General features: G+C 40.7%; 1 protein-coding gene and 1 pseudogene across 3 annotated transcripts; one reads left to right on the top strand and one right to left on the bottom strand.

Annotated features, from left to right (window-relative positions):
• Window positions 1-1,787: 1,787 nt before the first annotated feature.
• On the bottom strand, window positions 1,788-16,707 carry ZNF322 (zinc finger protein 322). Of its 3 annotated transcripts, none has more exons than XM_060163460.1 (3): window positions 16,430-16,707; window positions 15,515-15,603; window positions 1,788-6,163 (listed from the first exon to the last, which is right to left on the bottom strand). In XM_060163460.1, the coding sequence occupies exon 3, from the start codon at window positions 5,979-5,981 to the stop codon at window positions 4,773-4,775; it is 1,209 nt and encodes a 402-aa protein (XP_060019443.1). In that variant the 5' UTR covers window positions 5,982-6,163; window positions 15,515-15,603; window positions 16,430-16,707; the 3' UTR covers window positions 1,788-4,772. The 3 variants fall into 3 exon arrangements, with proteins under 3 accessions (XP_060019443.1, XP_060019446.1, XP_060019444.1); XM_060163463.1 differs by having other exon boundaries at window positions 16,573-16,707; XM_060163461.1 differs by lacking the exon at window positions 15,515-15,603.
• LOC132527572 (casein kinase II subunit alpha-like) lies at window positions 8,912-10,607 on the top strand (annotated as a pseudogene).
• Window positions 16,708-19,320: the final 2,613 nt, after the last annotated feature.

The raw sequence follows: 19,320 nt of genomic DNA, 5'->3' as shown, positions 1-19,320 counted from the left end.
AGAGATTTGTTTTGAAGTGGTCAGGAGGCCTCTACTAGAGATTTTTCTTGTTGGAGTAGATGATCCTATGCAGGGGTGGTGGGGTGGTGGTGGCTGAATAGGGTTGGAGAATGAGGGCTGAGAGTGTGGGCTTATGACATTGACAGAGGAGAGAAGACACGTCGCTGCAGCAGTGACTGTTCCAAACAACTCCCTTATCAGTCCCCTGCTCAGTCAGAAACAACTGATGTGGTTTAAATTGCCTGTTGGTAAATCATGATATGGCCCTACTGCCCCCGAACCAATTGCCCCCATATCTCCCAAAGCAGTTCCAACTTCCTCTACCTGCAAGACTGAGGCTCCTCATCTAGACGAGTGCTGGATTCAACAGTGAGGAGGTCCACTTAGAATTCCATATAAAAGACTTCTCATTTTCAGATACATTAACGCAAATTTCTGAGCCAGGCAATTAAGACCAAGATTCCTGGATACAAGAGGGTTGCAGAGAATTTGAAAGTGGATATAAAAGATAACAGGAGTTACTCCAAGTCTTCTCTTTTCTTCACTAATTACCAATTATTTGATGTTATCAGTTACTACTGAGAGTTGGATTCCTATACCCCTACTTTTAAAGTGTCCTGTGCCAGATGGAAAAAGGATTCTCTCTGCAAGGGTTAACTGCCTTCAGCCTCCCTCACTTTAAAGTCCAAATCTCTGCTTGGGTAATGACACAAGCTAATATTTTGGGCATGAAACAAGAAAGCTTCAGTTGCATACAAGTGCTCCCCAGCCCATCAGGAAGCAATGTGAAGAACTCTTTCAAGAAACTCTTGTGGCATATACGTGTACTGGGAGGCACCTTTCCCTTCTACCCAAGTGTGGCACCATTTCTCTTCTAATTACTTGTAAGGGATATGACTAGTGTTTTCCCCAGAGGTATTTCTCGCCACAGCCCAGCTAAACGTTGGGCTGTAGCATCACTTTAAGCGGGGGGATAAGCATGAAGGCCACAGGCCTTGTTCTAGCCACACCACTTTATGTCAAAAGAAAAAACAAAACTTGAAATTGTACCATTTTCCCTTCCCCCTTTCATCCATCCAAATTGTCTTAACTCTTATTCTTTTCCCACAATGAGAGCCACTTAAAACGCTGGGACCTATTCTGTGGCAGAGCAAATAGATGTAAACTGGGGCAAACTTCATAATGGGAGGTAAATTAGTGCCACCATTTTTACACCATCTGCTTTGCCCCACTCCAACAAACGATAAGGTGACAAGAGGTAGAACTGGAATCATACATGAATTCCACTGGGAATTGAAAATTCAAAATTGTCCTTTATTTTGAGGGTGTAGACAGACAGTTTTGTTGTTTCTGAATTTTAGTCCCAAATACGGTCAGTTTAAGCTATTACTCCTCCCTGTACTCCGTATGTAATGCAATGGGGAGGCTCCAAAAGGACCCAATGTCTACAGCAGAGCAAAGACAATAATTCCTTCCAGGTTTCCATTCATTATTTGCCTAAGCATCAAAAATTCCTGGAATTCTTAAAAAAAAAAAATCTTGGAATTCTAGAGATGGTTCAATGGCTATCATCACCACCAAGCCAAAGGGTCACATGAATATCCACTTTATTCCTTTTCCCCCCAGCTTTACTGAGATATAACTGACAAATAAAATTGTAAGGTATTTAAAGTGTACACTATGACAGTTTGATATACGTATACACTGTGAAAGGATTCCTGAACATCTGCTTTATTCTAACGCAAGTGTAGGGGAAATGCTTTTTCTTAGTACAGTGGAGGCAAAAATGGGAGTTTTCAGAACAATGCTTTTATTTAAGAATTAAGGGAAAACAAAAACATTAAAGCATAGGAATACAATGACTGAATACAAGTGTCTCGTTTGGTCTGAAACCTAGAAAAAGTCACTCTGACTACTTACCTGAGGTAGATTTAGGTTGGCACTGTTTCAAGAGAACCTCCATCCATCCCAGAAGTTACCTTCTAGTTTTGATTACAGGCTCCCAAGTGGTCCTTTCCAACCTCAGGTTATTCTATATGAGTAATATCAACACCTTTTTCCCCCCATGGTTAAAAGCCCTCAGACCTGTTTCATACCCCCAAAGTTCTCTGTCTGAGGGATGGTCCATTCTTAATTTACTTAAAGACTAGAGACAATTACCAGGAAGATTAGTTGAAAGAAGGGGCAAGTCACTGCCCTGCCAAAGATACAAACTCTGTTCCCTTCTCCAAGTTCTCTCTAATGACTAACAAGTAGCCATAAGGACTAATTTTCATCACCACCAAGCCATACACCCAATACTATTTTAAGAATTACAATTGTCAAACATATACTAGTGATAGACATGATTTTCACCAAAGAGAAACAAATACATCTTGTGTGTTTTATCACACTGAGCAACTTTTTATGGTATAAGAGCTATTTATGAAAATTACTAAAATACATCAGATCAAATAAACTTCCAGGACATGTTTTCTAAAAGAAGAAAGAAAAAAACACCGTAGAATCAGATTCCTTATTATCACTATGAGCTATATCCTCTGACCCTAAGATTATCAAGGTCAACAACCAGTCATCAGGATCAAAGCTTAGAGCCATACACAAGGTGGCAGTGCAATAGTTGGCCACCGCCATGAGTCCGAACACCAACGCTCTCTGGAGTTCAGGATTTGCTAAGATAAACCAGAGGACTCAAAACTTATTCACGAAGCCTACAGTCCCAAATACTGTAGAAGTTTTAAGTATTTATATTAAATGTCGTTTAATCGGAGGGAAGAAAAAAACCCTCAGAAGTGTCCACGTACAGATCCCTGGATTAATTAGAGTATTTCTGGAGAATATTAAAGGTAATCATAATTATCCTGTTAAGTTGGAGGTAACTGCTTATCCTTAAACCTCTGATGAATCTGCCAACTACTTTTCCCTTCTAGCATTTAGAATCCTACATTACAAGCGAAATATATACCTTATATTGTGGTGACTGCAGTCTTTTCCCTGGGAATAAAAAGTATTCTCTTTCCTTGGCAGAATCGAAGTAAATGAAAGGCATGTCATTATGCGGCTTGATTTGCTATAAACAGCAGGATGATGGAGTGGAAAAAAAACACAAAACACCAGCTTTTGAGTCACGATTCTCAAAATCAAAGTCTAGCTTCTCCATTAATAATGCATTATTATGTGTTTTACTCTGTGCCTACTCAGGCTTAAATCTTTCTTTCAGCTTTAATTATTTTGCAAGGAGCTGAAGAGGATATCTTACCATTGAAAGAAACATGATAAATGAAGTCACAAAAGTATGGGTACTAGCAAAAATCATAACTATTATCCTGGAACGTGCATCTCTGAGTTGAGAAGAGATGAATCTCTAAAGCTGAAACTGCAAATACCAGTAATAATCTGAAAGATTTTAGGGAAAGGAAACTTGTAAGGGTATGCCTCAACTCACAAGTAAAAAGCTGAGTATTCTACCTCGTTATGAGCTTGGCCCTCCAAAGGGGAAGCCTTGGGAAGAGTTTTGATCTATGATAACTACTCCCTAGCTGCTTAGTTCTTTTCACAACCAGCAAAAGGTTCCCATGCTGCTATCAACACACTAGTCCCCATTCCAGCCAAGACTTACAAAATCGACAGAGGCAAAGTAAATGTACTTCTTTCCCCCAACAGTAACACATGCCACACCTTCTATCTCAAGGTTACAGTCCTTTCCTTTATTGGAGTTCCAAATTTTAAAAACTGAAAGTAAAGCAATCATTAAGTGGTTCAGATAAAAGAAAAGCATCTTTACCTGAGTTTCCCATCAGGCCTACTCTGACCTGCCCTAGCTCCTTCCAGAAGAAGTTTCTGGGTATCTAAAAAAAAACAGTTTACATATTGACTCATTAAAAGTCATCTCTACTGTATGAGTCAACTAACTATGAGAACAGTTCTTCTCATACCTATTAAATGTACACAGTCCACAGTTAGATCTCTTACTAGAACAAAATTATCTGCAGAGTAGGTTCTTTGGGGCACAATAAGGTAGGGATTTCCTGCAAGGCTTTTTTTTAGACTCAAGGTTATTTATAGGGTTTTTCACTTATGTGAGTTCCCCAGTATACCACAAAAACTGATCACTGACAGAAGCTTTTCTCACTCAGAGAATTCATAAGGTCTTTCCTCAGATTGTTTTTTTTTTTGGGGGGGGGGTGCAAACCCAAGAAGGCTCTCCACCTAATGCTTTTGCCACCTTCAAGGCAAATATAGAAATTTTCACCTGTATGGCTTCTCTGATAGGTAAGAAAGTCATAGTTCTGTTAGAAGCTTTCTTCACACTTGTGGGGGTCTCTTCCCAGTGGGGCGTTCTGACGTCCAATGAAACGTGCACACTCTCTGAAGCACTGTTGACACAGGGTATTAAAAATGCTGTCCACCAATGTGAATTCTCTTGGAATGAGAAGAGGTGACCATTGCTAGAAAGCTTTCTCACATTCACCAAATTTGTAAGGTTTCCCACCTGTAAGAATCCTCTTGTGGGTGATCAGATACAAGCTTGGACTAAAGGTTTTCCCAAACTCAGAGCATTTGTAAGGTTTCTCATTGGAGTGGTTGATAAGCTTCTGTAAGGACAGCTCTCTGGGCAAACCATTTCTCAACTTCCTACAATTGCAGATTCTCTGGTCCCCAGTGAAATCTGAGCTCTGAGGAAAGTCTGAGATTTGCTTAGAGTTCTTCATCTTAAGGAGTTCTCTTACATTGCAAATACATTTTTTATGGCATTATAACTTCTTGTCTGGTCAAGACATTTGTGAGGCTTCTGATGCATGCGGAGGGCTGAGCTCAAGACCTTTTTCACCCACATCACAGATATATGGTTTTTCACCGATGTGGATTGTCTGATGTTGAAGAAGTGCTGAGCTCTGGTGAAAGCTTTTATCACAGACACCGTATTTATAATGCAGCTCCTCTGTCTGAGTTCTCATTTTCTGTTGGGCAACAAAGTCCATGCCCAGGAGGAAGCCACTCTCACATGCAGACCACTGATGTGGTTTCTCTTCCATGTGAATTCTTTGATGCACAATAAGATCTGAACTACAGTTGAAACTTTTCTCATATTCCAGGCATTTAAAAGTGTGAGTGTGAGTTGCCTGGTGCCTGATTAGGTTGGCGCTCCGAGTAAAACTTCGCATACATTCTAAACATTTATACGGCTTCTCACCTGTGTGGACTCTCTGGTGTACAATAAGGTCTGATTTCTGGCCAAAGCATTTCTCACAGGCACCACACTTATAGGGCTTCTCCCCAGTATGAACTCTTTTATGAACAATGAAGGCTGAACGGTGTCGGTAACTTTTCTCACACTTATTACATTTGTAGGGCCTTTCACCAGTATGAGTTCTCTGGTGGCTAATAAGATCTGATTTCCCACTAAAAGCTTTTTCACACTCCAGACACTTAAATGGTTTCTCACCTGTGTGAGTTCTTCGGTGTCTTATGAGGTTTGTACTTCGGCTGAAGCATTTGTCACACTCACTACATAGATACGGTTTCTCGCCTGTATGGCTTCGCTGGTGGACAAGCAGATCAGAGCTCTGACCAAAATTCTTGCCACAAATGTCACATGTATAGAATTTTTTACCTGCATGTGTTCTCTGGTGTCCTGAAAGGGCTAAGTGGTGCCAGAAGCTCTTCTCACATTTGCTACATTTATAAGGTTTCTCATAATTGTGGATCCTCTGGTGTGAAATAAGATCTGAGCTTTGGATGAAGGTTTTCTCACACATATCACATCTATAAGGTTTCTCCCCTGTATGGGTTCTCTCACACATAATAAGAGCTAAGTTTTCACAGAAGTTTTGCTCACGTTCAAGGCACTGGTATATATGATCATCTATTTGAGTAATCTCATGCACATGAATAAAAATCTTTTTACCCTTCTGAGGGTATACATGATATATTTTCCTTTTTTGAGTTCTCTGATTATACCTCTCTTCTGAAGTGTACATTTTCTATGGCTCTCTCCTAGGGAGTTTTCCACTGGTCTTCCTGACCCATCATTTTCTTCACAGTCATTTTCTCGATGAGAACTTGAAAGATACATCTGTTTTAGGCCTTTCAGTCATGAGCAGCTCCTCTCTGCAACTTTCCAGCATCATATATACTAATTCTTTACTTGGTATTTCCAACCCTGTGAGACAAAGAAGAAGTATTATTTATATTCCTTTAACTAAGAAAAAATGCTCAAAATTAAAATTGCTGCAGAAAAGGCAGAATTTCTGTATCAAAGTCCACAAGTGCTCTAGGTTTTACAGGGGTTGAAAGCAGTTACTTTTCCTCTTTGCTAGTATAAAACCAATCAGCAACACATACAGGGCAAGTACCAGAAAGAACTGTTTCTTTAATGAACTCAGGTGATCTCAAAACCAGAATTCCTCCTCTTCCCTTGGTTCAAATGAATAATCAAGACGCCTAATAATTAGTACGCCTGCTCATGAAGAAAACAATCCAAAAGGGGCTATGAATATCTGTGCAGTCCTTTCTATAGTAAGGTTTGGAAGAAAATGGTTAATGATCATTAGAATTTCCAGTGCAAAGAGAGAGAAAGTAAGTTTCTATGACTATCATCCTAGCTGTGTGATGTCAGGCAAGTTACTTAATCACTCTGTACATAGTTTCCTCATCTATAAAATCGATTAATGATGGAAATTATCTCACATCATTGAGTTGAATAATACATTAATCACGATCTATCTCATGGTAAGTACTCTGTGTTAGCTATTATAATAACTATTATTATGGTAAAGGGGCCTAAGAGTCTGCTTTGATATGGTTGTACGAGCACAAACCTTGCTCAAAAAGAAAAACCCCAACTTACTGCTGATAAAAAAAAATACGATGACTTTGCTTCCTATTTTACTGAGAAAATCTAAGGAAGCCAAAAACCAAAAACATAAAAAAAACACTTCCACATGCTCCCACCACATCAACCAACCTCTTCCAAGGTGGTCATGCACTCTCCATCTTTCCTTCTGTTACCACGGATAACAAACTTCCCCTGCCCAATCTAAGGACAACCTGTCCATTGGTGTACTGGATTCCACCCCTTTTTGCCACAAAGACATCACTCCTGCAATTCTATCCTCTCTCTCCTGCAATATCAATTTGTTCTTTCCTACTGGATCACACTAATCAGCAAACTAGCTGTTATGTCTCTCCTAAAACCAAAGCACTAACAAGAAACTTCTCTCAACCACTTCACGCTCGAGCTATTGTCTCACTTCTGCTTCTCTTTACAGCAAAATTCCTCAAAAGAAATCAATCTGTTTATTGTCTTTAATTCTTATCTTCCAAGGTTTCTGGAACATACTCCAATCAAATACCCTCACCACTCCACCAAAACTGCTCCTATTAGAACCTAGGAGTCCCTAGGAAATCTGATTCCTAGTTACCACTCTGACACACTTCTCTGCTCTTCTCGTGTGTACTGCACGCTAGTCACCTTGGCCTCCTTGCTGTTGTTCAAACAAGCCAGGTCCATTCCCATTTCAAGGTCTTTGTGCTTGTAGTCTCTCCCTGCTAAAGTGCTCTTCCTTTAGATCTTCAAAGCTCCCTCTCTCACCTCACTCAAATCTTTGGTAAACTGTCATAGTCTCAGTAAGGCCTGACTGACCATCCTATTTTAAATTATGACACACCTCCACCCCAGCTGACCCACACATACAACACTCCTTCTCTCCTTTCCTGTTTTATTTTTCTCCATAGAATGTAAGCCCCTAAAGGACAAGGATTTTAGTTCATTTCATTTGCTGCTGTTTCCCTAGCACCTGGGACTGTGCCTGGCACAGAGAAGGTATGTTCACATATAATGAGGTACTATGTAACTGTACAACAGGATGAAGATAACCTTTATGAACTGATGTGGAGCAATTTCTAGGATAAACCGTAAATTTTAGAAAGCAGTTGTGAATTAAGTAGAAATAAGAAACTACACATGTATCTATTCATTTGGCCAAAAAGAAACTCAGAAAAGAAGAAACTAATGAGTTTGGTTATCATCAAAAGGTAGGTGTAAATGGGATCAAAAGGACAGGAAAATGAAATTGGTACCAAAGGGTGGATGGAAAGAGAGTCATACTTCTGTTAGTATATACATTTTTGTAAAACACACATTTTTACTTTTTAAACTGTTACATTTCACATATTCAACAAATACATAAATACATAAATAAATAGAAAAGCTGAGGGAGAAAAAAATTAAAATGGAATACAAATAAAAACAAACAAGTCTGTATTTCAAATTAATAACAAAACCACCCAGGAGGGGGAAAAATAACTCAAATAACTTTATAATACAGTATTAGGATTATATAAACTCAAACTAAAGATAAAAAGGACTATAAACAATTACTGAACTCTAATTAGTAGGAGTTTTCCTCCAGAGTGGAAAAGGTTCACTACTTAATGTATGGCCTAGGAATGAACAAATAAATAAATATAACGGCACCCAGATGCTTCCCTGTCAGCGAAGGGGGTTACAAACACAGAAAAGGGAAAGGCTAGAATGAACTCTGCATATGTAGTGTTTAACTGGAATTAGAAGTATCAGTATGAGGTCAAGGTTTTTCTTTTTTTTTGCGGTACACAGGCCTCTCACTGTTGTGGTCTCTCCTGTCGGAGCAGAGGCTCCGGACGCGCAGGCTCAGTGGCCATGGCTCACGGGCCCAGCCGCTCCGCGGCACGTGGGATCTTCCCAGACTGGGGCACGAACCCGCGTCCCCTGCATCGGCAGGCGGACTCTCAACCACTGCGCCACCAGGAGAGCCCGAGGTCAAGGTTTTTAAGTATACACAGAAAAAATAGAAATGTGTGTATGTGTGAAAGTGTGTACTTTTTTTTTTTTACTAATGTCTGGCTGTGAGGTCACAAACGATGAAATCCCAGTAGTAATGAGCACACCAAGCACTTAGAGCATGGTTTCTAAACACCATTTCCCACTGAAAGGAATCAAGGCTCACTGGAGAAATGGCTAATTCCAGGGCTTAGAAAGTACAAGATGAACCTGGAACACCTTGTTTGTGTCAGAAAATAAGGAAGTGCTCAAAAAGTGGTGACAATATGCCAAGAGGACCCAGGAGCCAGGCTGAAGGGGCTGCCACTATACAAATCAGGAACAAACAACATCAAAATAAATAATGATAGTGATAAATTAGTAACACAATAAGAATCCATGAATCCATACTCATTTAAAAAGTGAATAAATAGTCCGCTGCCGCCATATTGTCTGTGTGAAGAGAGGGGAGAGCGTCCGCCGCCACTGCAGCTTCCACCACAGTTTGAAGAAAACAGTTCTGAAACAAGCTCTTACCCCCACTTGCCTCTCAACACAGTGACTGCCATCTCTCCAAACGTCAAGTCCAGCTTTGTCCGCCAACCTGTCTGACATGTCGGGACCCGTACCAAACAGGGCCAGAGTTTACACAGATGTTAATACGCACAGAGCCCAAAAGTACTGGGATTACAAGTCACATGTGGTGGAATGGGGAAATCAAGATGACTACCAGCTGGTTAGAAAACTAGGCCGAGGTAAATACAGTGAAGTATTTGAAGCCATCAACATCACAAATAATGAAAAAGTTGTTGTTAAAATTCTCAAGCCAGTAAAGAAGAAGAAAATCAAGTATGAAATAAAGATTTTGGAGAATTTGCAAGGCGGTCCCAACATCATCACACTGGCAGACATTGTAAAAGACCCTGTGTCACGAACTCCTGCCTTGGTTTTTGAACACGTAAACAACAGACTTCGAGCAATTGTACCAGACGTTAACAGACTATGATATTCGATTTTACATGCATGAGATTCTGAAGGCCCTGGATTATTGTCACAGCATGGGGATTATGCACAGAGATTAAAGCCCCATAATGTCATCATTAATCATGAGCACAGAAGCTACGGCTAATAGACTGGGGTTTGGCTGAGTTTTACCATCCTGGCCAAGAACATAACGTCCGAGTTGCTTCCCGATATTTTAAAGGTCCTGAGCTACTTGTAGACTATCAGATGTATGATTATAGTTTGGATATGTGGAGCTTGGGTTGTATGCTGGCAAGTGTGATCTTCCGGAAGGAGCCATTTTTCCATGAACATGACAATTATGATCAGTTGGTGAGGACAGCCAAGGTTCTGGGGACAGAGATTTATATGACTATATTGACAAATACAACATTCAATTAGATCCACGTTTTAATGATATCTTGGGCAGACATTCCCATAAGCGATGGGAATGCTTTGTCCACAGTGAAAACCAGTACCTTGTCAGTCCTGAGGCCTTGGATTTCCTGGACAAGCTGCTGCGGTACGACCACCAGTCATGGCTCACCACAAGAGAGGCCATGGAGCACCCCTATTTCTACACTGTTGTGAAGGACCAGACTCGAATGGGCTCATCTAGCATGCCAGGGGGCAGTATGCCTGTCAGCAGCACCAATATGATGTCAGGGATTTCTTCAGTGCCAACCCCTTCACCCCTTAGACCTCTGGCAGGCTCACCAGTGATTGCTGCTGCCAACCCCCTCGGGATGCCCGTTCCAGCTGCCGCTGGCGCTCAGCAGTAATGGCCCCTTCTGTCTCCTGATGCCTGAGCAGAGGCTGGGGAGTCACTCACTCCCTTGATGCAGCTTGCGCCTGGCGGGGAGGAGTGAAAGGCTTCAGAAGCACCGTGTCTGAACCGTTGCTTGTGGATTTATAGTAGTTCAGTCATAAAAAAAAAATTATAATAGGCTGTATTCCTTTTTTTCTTTCTTTCTTTTTTTTTAACTCGAACTTTTCATAACTCAGGGGATTCCCTGAAAAATTCTCTGCAGGTGGAATATTTCACGGACAAATTTTTTTCTCCCCTTCCAAATTCAGTTCCTCACCACTAAAGAACAAAGATAAACCAGCCTCAATTCTGGCTGCTGCATTTGGGTGGAGATCTCTTCCCATGCCCACCATTGCTCCCCTACCATCTCACACTTTGAGGGGTTTGTATTCCATGCTCTCCTCCAGAGATTACAAAAATGTAGCTTCTTGAAGGGAGGTGGGAAGGAAGGAAGAAGGAAGGACCCAACCTATAAGAGCAGTGTACTGCTAGTCACTTATATCACTTTACTCCAAAAGTGCTTCAGTGGGGTTATACTGGTAAATCTAGTGGAAATATGTCTTAGTTACACCGAGATGCTGAAAATCTACCCAAAGTGCAGACAGGTCCTGAAAAGGTCTGTTCAGTATGAATCATGTCTTACTGACCTAACCTAAATGCAACTCACTTATAATTTAGTTTCAGTTCAGTTTAAAACTTTAATACCGTCCCTCCCAGGCTCCTTACCTCGGTCCTCTCCCCTTTCATCTCCCAACATGCTCTATAGCTGGTAGGAGGGGGAAGGCAAAATCTTTTTCAGTTTTCTTTGACTTGGCCCTTTTGAATTCAGTTAGTTACTGGGTATAATTACTGCGTTTTACAAAAGAAAAAAACATCGTCTATGTTGGTTTCATGCTAGCAGCTCTTGAAGAGCTAATGAGAGATGTGGCCACTGCATTTTATGTTAAGCTTTCTACCTTCTTTTCCTACCTTCCCCTTCCCTCACATGCCATCCATTGAGAAGACCTGCCCCTCAGTCTTGTAAATATACCTGAGAGGTAGGAGCAGAGCCACTATCTTCAGTGAAACTGAAATGGTAGAACTGTAATTGTGGGAAAACTAAACTCTCCTGTTACAGCCCTGCCACCCCTTGCTGTCTGTATATATATAATACTTTGTCCTTCATATGTGAAAGATTCAGTGTTGGAATTCTTTGGTGTAAATAAACGTTTGGTTTTATTTATCAAAAAAAAGTGAATAAATAGTGACTGAGAAGGGATAGTTTTTTCTTATATTAAAAAAGCCAACAATTAAATGTAGAATAAATGATGGAATTAAAAACATCACATGTCCAATGAAGAGTAACAACTGTTTCAGGCGAAAATACAAAAATATAGTGGATGAAAGTTTTATGAGAATCAGGATATTTACACAATCTGAATATATCTCCCCACTAGATATTTAATAATTAGAAAGACAAAAAAAGTAACTTCACAGTTTAGAAACCTGGAAGACACCACCTTAACCAAATGATCAGAGTTAACACCACCAGTAACAAGATATATAGTTGCCTCCTAATATGATGCAAAGAACAGAACATCACTTCTGTGCTATCTTGCCAAAAATGTATAACCTGAAATCTAATCATGAGGAAACATCAGACAAACCCAAATTGAGGAAAATTCTGCCAAATAAATGGCCTAAACTTAAAAAAAAAAAAAAGTCTAAAGACAAAGTCTGAGGATATGTTCCACAATAAAGACATGACAATTAAATGAAATGGGTGATGGTGGAATGGATCCTGGACAACAAAAAAAACTTATTTTTCTTTTCCTACAAAGGACGTTAGTGGAACAATTGGCTAAACTCCAATAATGTCTGGCGATCAGATAATAGTATTATATGAATGTTAATTTTTTGACTGTGATAACTGTAATGATAATATAAGAGAATAGCCTTGTCTTCAGGGAATAAACAATTGAGTATTTAGGACAGGCTTTCTCAACTAGAGTTCTGGCAAAGAACGAAGCCCTACAGAAAATGACTTGAGTAACTATTTTTAAAATTCTCCCAAGGATGGCATGTAGCTAGTAGCACTGAACACACATGGGAGAGAAGTTAATTCATTGCATACCTATTACTTCAGGGCTTACCATGTCTTAGGACTTTAGGGCTTAATTCTCTCGTAGTTTGAGATGAGGTATTATGTCTATAACTTACTCTCAAAAGGTTCAGAAAAAATGTACATATAGGTACATGTATGTATAGAGAAATTAGTATAGACAGACTCATAAAACATAGTAAAATGTAAACATTTAGGGACTGCAGGTGAAGGGTGTATGGGTATTCTTTATATTATTTTACAACTCTTTTGTAAATCTGAAATTACTTCAAAATTTAAATGTATCTTATTTTGTTTTTTAAGAACATGGGAGCTGAGGGCTTCCCTGGTGGCGCAGTGGTTAAGAGTCCGCCTGCCAATGCAGGGGACATGGGTCCGTGCTCCACTACTGAACCTGTGCTCTAGAACCTGCGAGCCACAACTACTGAGCCCACGTGCCACAACCACTGAAGCCGGCATGCCTAGAGCCTGTGCTCTGCAACAGGAGAAGCCACCGCAATGAGAAGCCTGCGCACCACAATGAAGAGCAGACCCCGCTCGCTGCAGCTGGAGAAGGGCAGCGTGCAGCAATGAAGACCCGATGCAGCTAAAAAAAAAAAAAAAAAAAAAAAAAATATATATATATATATATATATATATATATACACACATATATATAAGAAAAAAGAACATGGGAGCTGAAGAGTTAGTATATTGTGATAGTTAAAGCTGAATGTTCAAACTCTGGAATCAGATTTTGGCTCAAATTCCCACTGTGCTTTTTGTAGCTATGAGAACTTGGGTAAGTTACTTTCTTCAGCTTCAAACTTCAATTTCGATAAAATAAGTAAGATATCATTACATGTCTTAAAGAGTTGCCATGGGAACTGAGACACTGTCAATAAAGGACGTGGCTCAATGCCTGGATCTCAACAGATGCTCAATAAATGGTAGGTTCTATTATTTTCTTAATTCCAGCTTCACAGTCACAAAAACACTAACATTTCTTGAGCTCATCCTCTGTGCCTGTCTCTTATGCAAAGCCTTGTTCAAAACTATTTAAAATAGTTAACTCAATAATAAAAAATAATCAGTTAATGATTAATACGAAGATTAAGCAAAAAACAGAAAAACATTTATGGAGAAATGCTAGGAGGAAAAGGAAGACTTTAGAATCACAATTAAGTAAAGATATGCATCCATACAGACAAATAGCTACTCTAAGATGGTGGCTGTATGGGAGTTTTGTCTTTTAAAATGTGTATTACTGTTAAGGTCAAAAGGAGAGGAGAGTAGAGTGGAAATAAATGATTCTGAGCACGGTCATAGCCTGTTAAATGAATTAAAATATTCCCTAATTTTATCAGCCGAGGGTATCATATTTGCCCTAAATAGCCAATCAACTGTAGGGCACCAAGGAAAAAAATTAAAAATAAGGAAAAAATTAAAAATAAGGAAGACTTTTAGAGGTCAGCACCTAGAAAATAAAATACAGTCTGGCTGTCAAAATTGAAAGTAATCCATGACACTTCCCCAGTTCAAAATACTATAACTGCTTCCTACCACTCTAAGAATAAAACCTAAAGTTTTCACTGCGCTACATAATGCGGTACCTCCCCCTACCTTCAGCCTCACACAGCACATCAGAATCTTTACACTTGCTCCTCTGCCTAGAATGCCCTTCCCCCAAGTAGCTTGCTCCTTTATTTGATCAAGTCTCTGACTGAAAATTATTTCCTTAAAAAGAGGCACACCCTGACTACTTCACCTAAAATAGCTATGTCCCCTTAGCCTGTTTTACAATATTTCTCTTCATAGCACTTATCATCATCCAACTTTGTGGTATATATCTTATATTTGTTAACTTGTTTCTCTCTCCTACTAGAATGTAACTTCCATTAGGGTTAGGACTTAGTCTTTTGTTCACTGCAATATTATTCCTAGCGTCTAGAATACATTTGTTGAATGAATGAAAAATATGAATGAATATCAGAACCAAAAAAGAGCCATCATCCTCTAAGCCTCAGCATCAATATAACAGGCTAGGCTAGTAGCCCTGACTGGTGCATCTGGCAAACCCAAATATATACTTCAAGTCTTAGCTTCAGGGTACCCTTCGCTAAGAGGTTTCTCTTACCTCTTCCTAGGAAAAGACTGGTTCTCTCTTCCATGGCTAGGGTCAGAGTGCACAGAATAGGCAGACAGGCTGAGTACAGAACTTCAAAGCTCAAGGCTATCCTTATAGTTAAAGGATGTACGTGACAGGCAGATAAAGTTGATAAAGTGTTATCTAAAAAACTAGATAATGCTTACTGTATCAGGTCCCAGGCTAGGGATTACCTCATTTATTTTTCATTAATTACATGGATTATCTCATTTAATCTTCCCAAGATTGTAAAATAGGTATGAATACCAATGTTTGTGCCTTACAGATAGAAAACCTGATGCTCAGGGCAGTTAAATAACTACGTAAGAACTCACAGCTAGTAAGTAGCAGAGCCAGTGTCTAAATCTCCATCTTCTGACTCCAGGGCCTGCTTAAGCATTGGGCATACTGCCTTTTGGGGGCTGCAAATCAATCACAAAGGAATTACTAAAAGCCTATTGTGAATAAGCCCGTTGAAAAGGAGTAGAAAATACACTTAAATTGGTAGGACAGCACTGGTTTTAGCACTCCGCTATCTCAGGAGCTAAGAAAGGGTCATGTATCTTCTTTCCATGTATCCTCTCCCATTCCTCCTCGTCTCCCCCAGTTTCCCTCTCCTCCGGCCTCAAAAATCCACTGTTTATATAGAAACATACAGCCTGGTATGTTACTTACCATAACAACAAAGACTCAAGACTATCTTCCTTTTGGCTCCAAAAGGTCTCTAGTCCATAACTATTCACAACACTCAATTCTTCCCTCTCCTAGAGGAAAAAAAATCAATAATGTAGAAATTTATAATTTTTGTGAAATTTATAACTTTTCTGAGGCTTGAACATCTAAAAGTTGGTTCCATTTACTCCCCAGTCTGGTCAGTATCTTTCAACCGTAACTTACCTCTTCCCCCCTTTCCTTACATTCTATTTTCTCCTGCAAGAAGCACCTGCCCCTGGTAGCCACCAGTTCCTTCCCAAACAGCTCTAGACAAAACATCGAGAATCCTTCTGGGTAATGACTAACCTTAACTTCATAATAAAGCCCTGAGTCCTGTTCTACTTGTTTCAATTTTTACCTCAACTTCTGAGATCAATGACCCATTCTTCTACCACTATAAACCTCAAAATGCAGTTGATAAGTGCATATGATACAAAGCAATATATAATGCCGGTTTCCAAAAATGGTTATGGAATGATTAAACAAACCAGATTTTTCTGCATACAGATTCGATGCAACATGACCAATCTCTGCCTTAAAGATAGGGGTGAGCGGTGGGTGGAGAACATTCAACGTCCTTGTTTTTTTTTTAATCCCCCAAAGTGAAAGATACACTTAGATCACTTAGAAAAGTGCCTGGCAGTGTTTACTATTATCTCCAGGAACGATAGTACTAAGCTTCTCTTCCTTTAACTTTTCATTGACCTCCTTTCAGTCGCAGTCAGGGGGGGGGTCCCAGACCCTGCTCTGTTGCGAGGACCAGAGGCTGCTCCTACCAGGCGGAGGCCGAGGGGGTCTCGGGTCCCGCAGAACCCCTCCCCCGATCCCTGGGCCCCGCAGGCCATGCCCCTCCCAGGCCCCGCGGGCCGCGCTTACCACGGCAGCAGCCGGCGCCGCCCCTCCGCCTGGGACGGCACTTCCGGTTACTCTCCGGACAGTCGGGTTTGGGTTTCCCGGCGGCCGCAGGCTCCTGGCGGTAAACCTAAGGGCCCACCTTCGGGAAAAGAAGGAAAGCCAACCTGGGAGGCCGACGAGAACCAGAAGCAGCCCCCTTTGCGTGGCTCGGCGAGGGCAGTTGAGGCCAGGCCACCCAGGGGGCTCTTTAAGGGCCGACAAGGCCGGCTACCCGAGCCCTTTCAGCCTGGCTGGGAAGCGGCTGGCGCAGCCCCGCCCCCGAGAATCACATGATCACCCCCTGTTCAGCCACTGGGGCAGTCCACCCCCGGCCTCTGGGCCAATAGGGGCCGAGCCTCTGGACCGGGGGCGGGGCTCTGGGGCGCCTGCGCTCCGGGACCCTTGGTGTTTCGGGGCGGAGCGGTCGAGGACTTTATTTAGGGATCCTTTCCGATGCTACTGACGTCTGGGGGTGACGAGAGGACCCCACTACCACCTGTCTAAGAAGAAGCAACCCTGTTTATCTTACTGTTTCCGAGTTATGTTCTCTTTCCTGAAGGCTGTTAAAAGAGGACTCGAGGCAGGAGTAGCGTCAGAAGAGATGGATGCCACCGACCCTGTGGAAAACACCCCGAAGGAGCTGGAAGAAATGGAGGATACCAAAACACGGTGGAAGCGCTCCGCCACCCAAGATGTGGCCAGAGAGATGAATGAAATGCTTTAAAGGGGGGATAGTGTTGGCTTTGTGTGGGTAGAGAAAACTGCAGAGGAGGATAGGACTGCTCTGATTGTAGGAGGTTTCCCAGGCCTTCCTTATTGTTTATGGGCTGGAATCAACTTAAGTAATCACCTATGTTTGGGTTGGAGCAGAAATGAGATTTCCTTCAGAGAGAAGTAAATATACCTATATCTACATCTCCCCTTGCTCAATTGTTCAGTGAAAAAAAAGTTTCCTAAAATCCCTCAGACATCAAAGGAGAAAGGTTAGTACTAGGAATATAGAGGACAAAAGGCTGGGTAATGAGACTAAGAACTTGGATTGGGAGAAAAATACTGAGTTTAGGGAGTGGTGAGAGCATCATCAGGGTCATAACAGTCGTTTATTCAAGATTAACTAATCATGTTCCTAATTCTGGAATTCTTCCCCAGAGGAGTTGCAGCTTAGTTTCATGTTTGTTTTAATGAAAACTTCCAAGTAAGGCCCAAATATTCTATCCAGAGCCTTCTTAATATTTGAAATAATTTTTAATAACTTTAGAGTATGTGATATGTTCCAGACATTGTTCTCATCATTTTACACGTATTATCCCTTTAACTTGTAACAAAAATTCTATGAGTGATGAATTGGGTGATTGGGATTGACATATGCACTAATATGTATAAAATGGATAACTCATAAGAACCTGATATATAAAAAAATAAATAAAATAAAATTCAAAAAAAATTCTATGAGATGTTTATTATTATTTTTATCTTAGGAGAAAACTGGTGCAGGAAGAGATTGAGTACCTTGCCCAAGATCACACATTTAGTAACTAGTGAAGCTGAAATATGAACATTCATACCAGAGCCTGTGCTTGCCATCATTGTACTTGTAGGGCTGTATCAATAGTGGTGACTGTATAGTGGAAAAGTACTGAGTTCTGATTCCTGCACTGTGTAGCGGAAGGTCTCAATAATTGTTGAATTGAACTCTTCAGCTTTTTCTTTAAAGATACATTGACCCAAGCAAAGAGCTCATTTTATTCATTGTTTCATTCACACAACACATGTTTATTGAGCACTTCCAGTTCACCTGACACGATGCTGAGTATTAGGAATTTAAAGGCAGGAAAGACTCAGTCCCATTCCTCTAACAGTTCACAGCCTACTATGGAGAGAGCAAGTGGTGTGATGGAGGTAGAAGTTACATAAGGTAGTGTGGGAGCAGAGAGAAGGAGCACTTGTTTGAGAAAGGGTCAGAAATGACTGTAGAACGTGGGGCATGAGGTGAGGCTTGAAGGAATGGAAGCAAGGAGTTGAAGATGGGACTGGAATGGAAGATGGGAAATAGGTCAGAGATGTTTTAATGTGATTTCAGTTAATGGACTTTATCTTGTAAGAACTGGGAATCCATTCATGGGGTAGCTCAATTATCCCCAACCTTAAAATCTTTAGAAGGATGATTTTATTTTAGTTTTACATATAGAGAGAAGCAAAACAGGAAGCCTGGAGACAAGGATAAAGAATAAGGTAGAGTAGCCAGAAAATTAGGAAAATGAAAAAAATGGGTCATGGCAACCAAGGGAGGAGAGGTTCAATTAAAAGTTTATTGAGAGCAATGTCAAATAACGAGATCAGATGAGATAGCACCAAAGAACATCGGATAAAGTTTACATGAGAATTACTATGTTCTAAGTGCTGTTATAGGCACTTTATAGTATTAACTCACTTAATCATCCAACAACACTGTGTGCTTTAATTCTCACAATAACCCCATATTATAGATGAGGAAGATGAGGTACAAGGAGGATAAGTAATTTGGGCAAAATCATGCAGCTGTTAAGAGGCAGAATGGGGATTTAAACACTGGGAGTCTGGCTTCTGAGTCTGTGCTTGTTACCACTACCCTATCCTGCCTCTCTAAAGAGGCTCTGCGGAGTTTAGGAAAAAAAGAGGTTTTTTTTCTTTAGTAAGGGCAGCTTCTGTGGACTGTGGTGGAAAGGGAAGTAGGGAATGCAGGTAGCATCATCTTTTCTTTCAGAAGCTTGGCTATGAAGAAGAACAAAGAAAGGCCATCTCTAGCATGGAACACAGGTCTTAAACAGTGAGCAGGGCCTAGGGCTTCAGGGTGGGGGAGATTTTAATATGTTGCTAAAGGAAACAAGTTCATA

Source organism: Lagenorhynchus albirostris, chromosome 10, assembly GCF_949774975.1.
Source record: "Lagenorhynchus albirostris chromosome 10, mLagAlb1.1, whole genome shotgun sequence".
NCBI classification, from domain to species: domain Eukaryota; kingdom Metazoa; phylum Chordata; class Mammalia; order Artiodactyla; family Delphinidae; genus Lagenorhynchus; species Lagenorhynchus albirostris.
This window is presented reverse-complemented; position numbering and strand designations above follow the sequence as displayed.

What these genes read in the sequence shown, in the direction of transcription:
- ZNF322 (XM_060163460.1), bottom strand. Translation starts at nt 5,981, where the DNA reads ATGTACACTTCAGAAGAGAGGTATAATCAGAGAACTCAAAAAAGGAAA.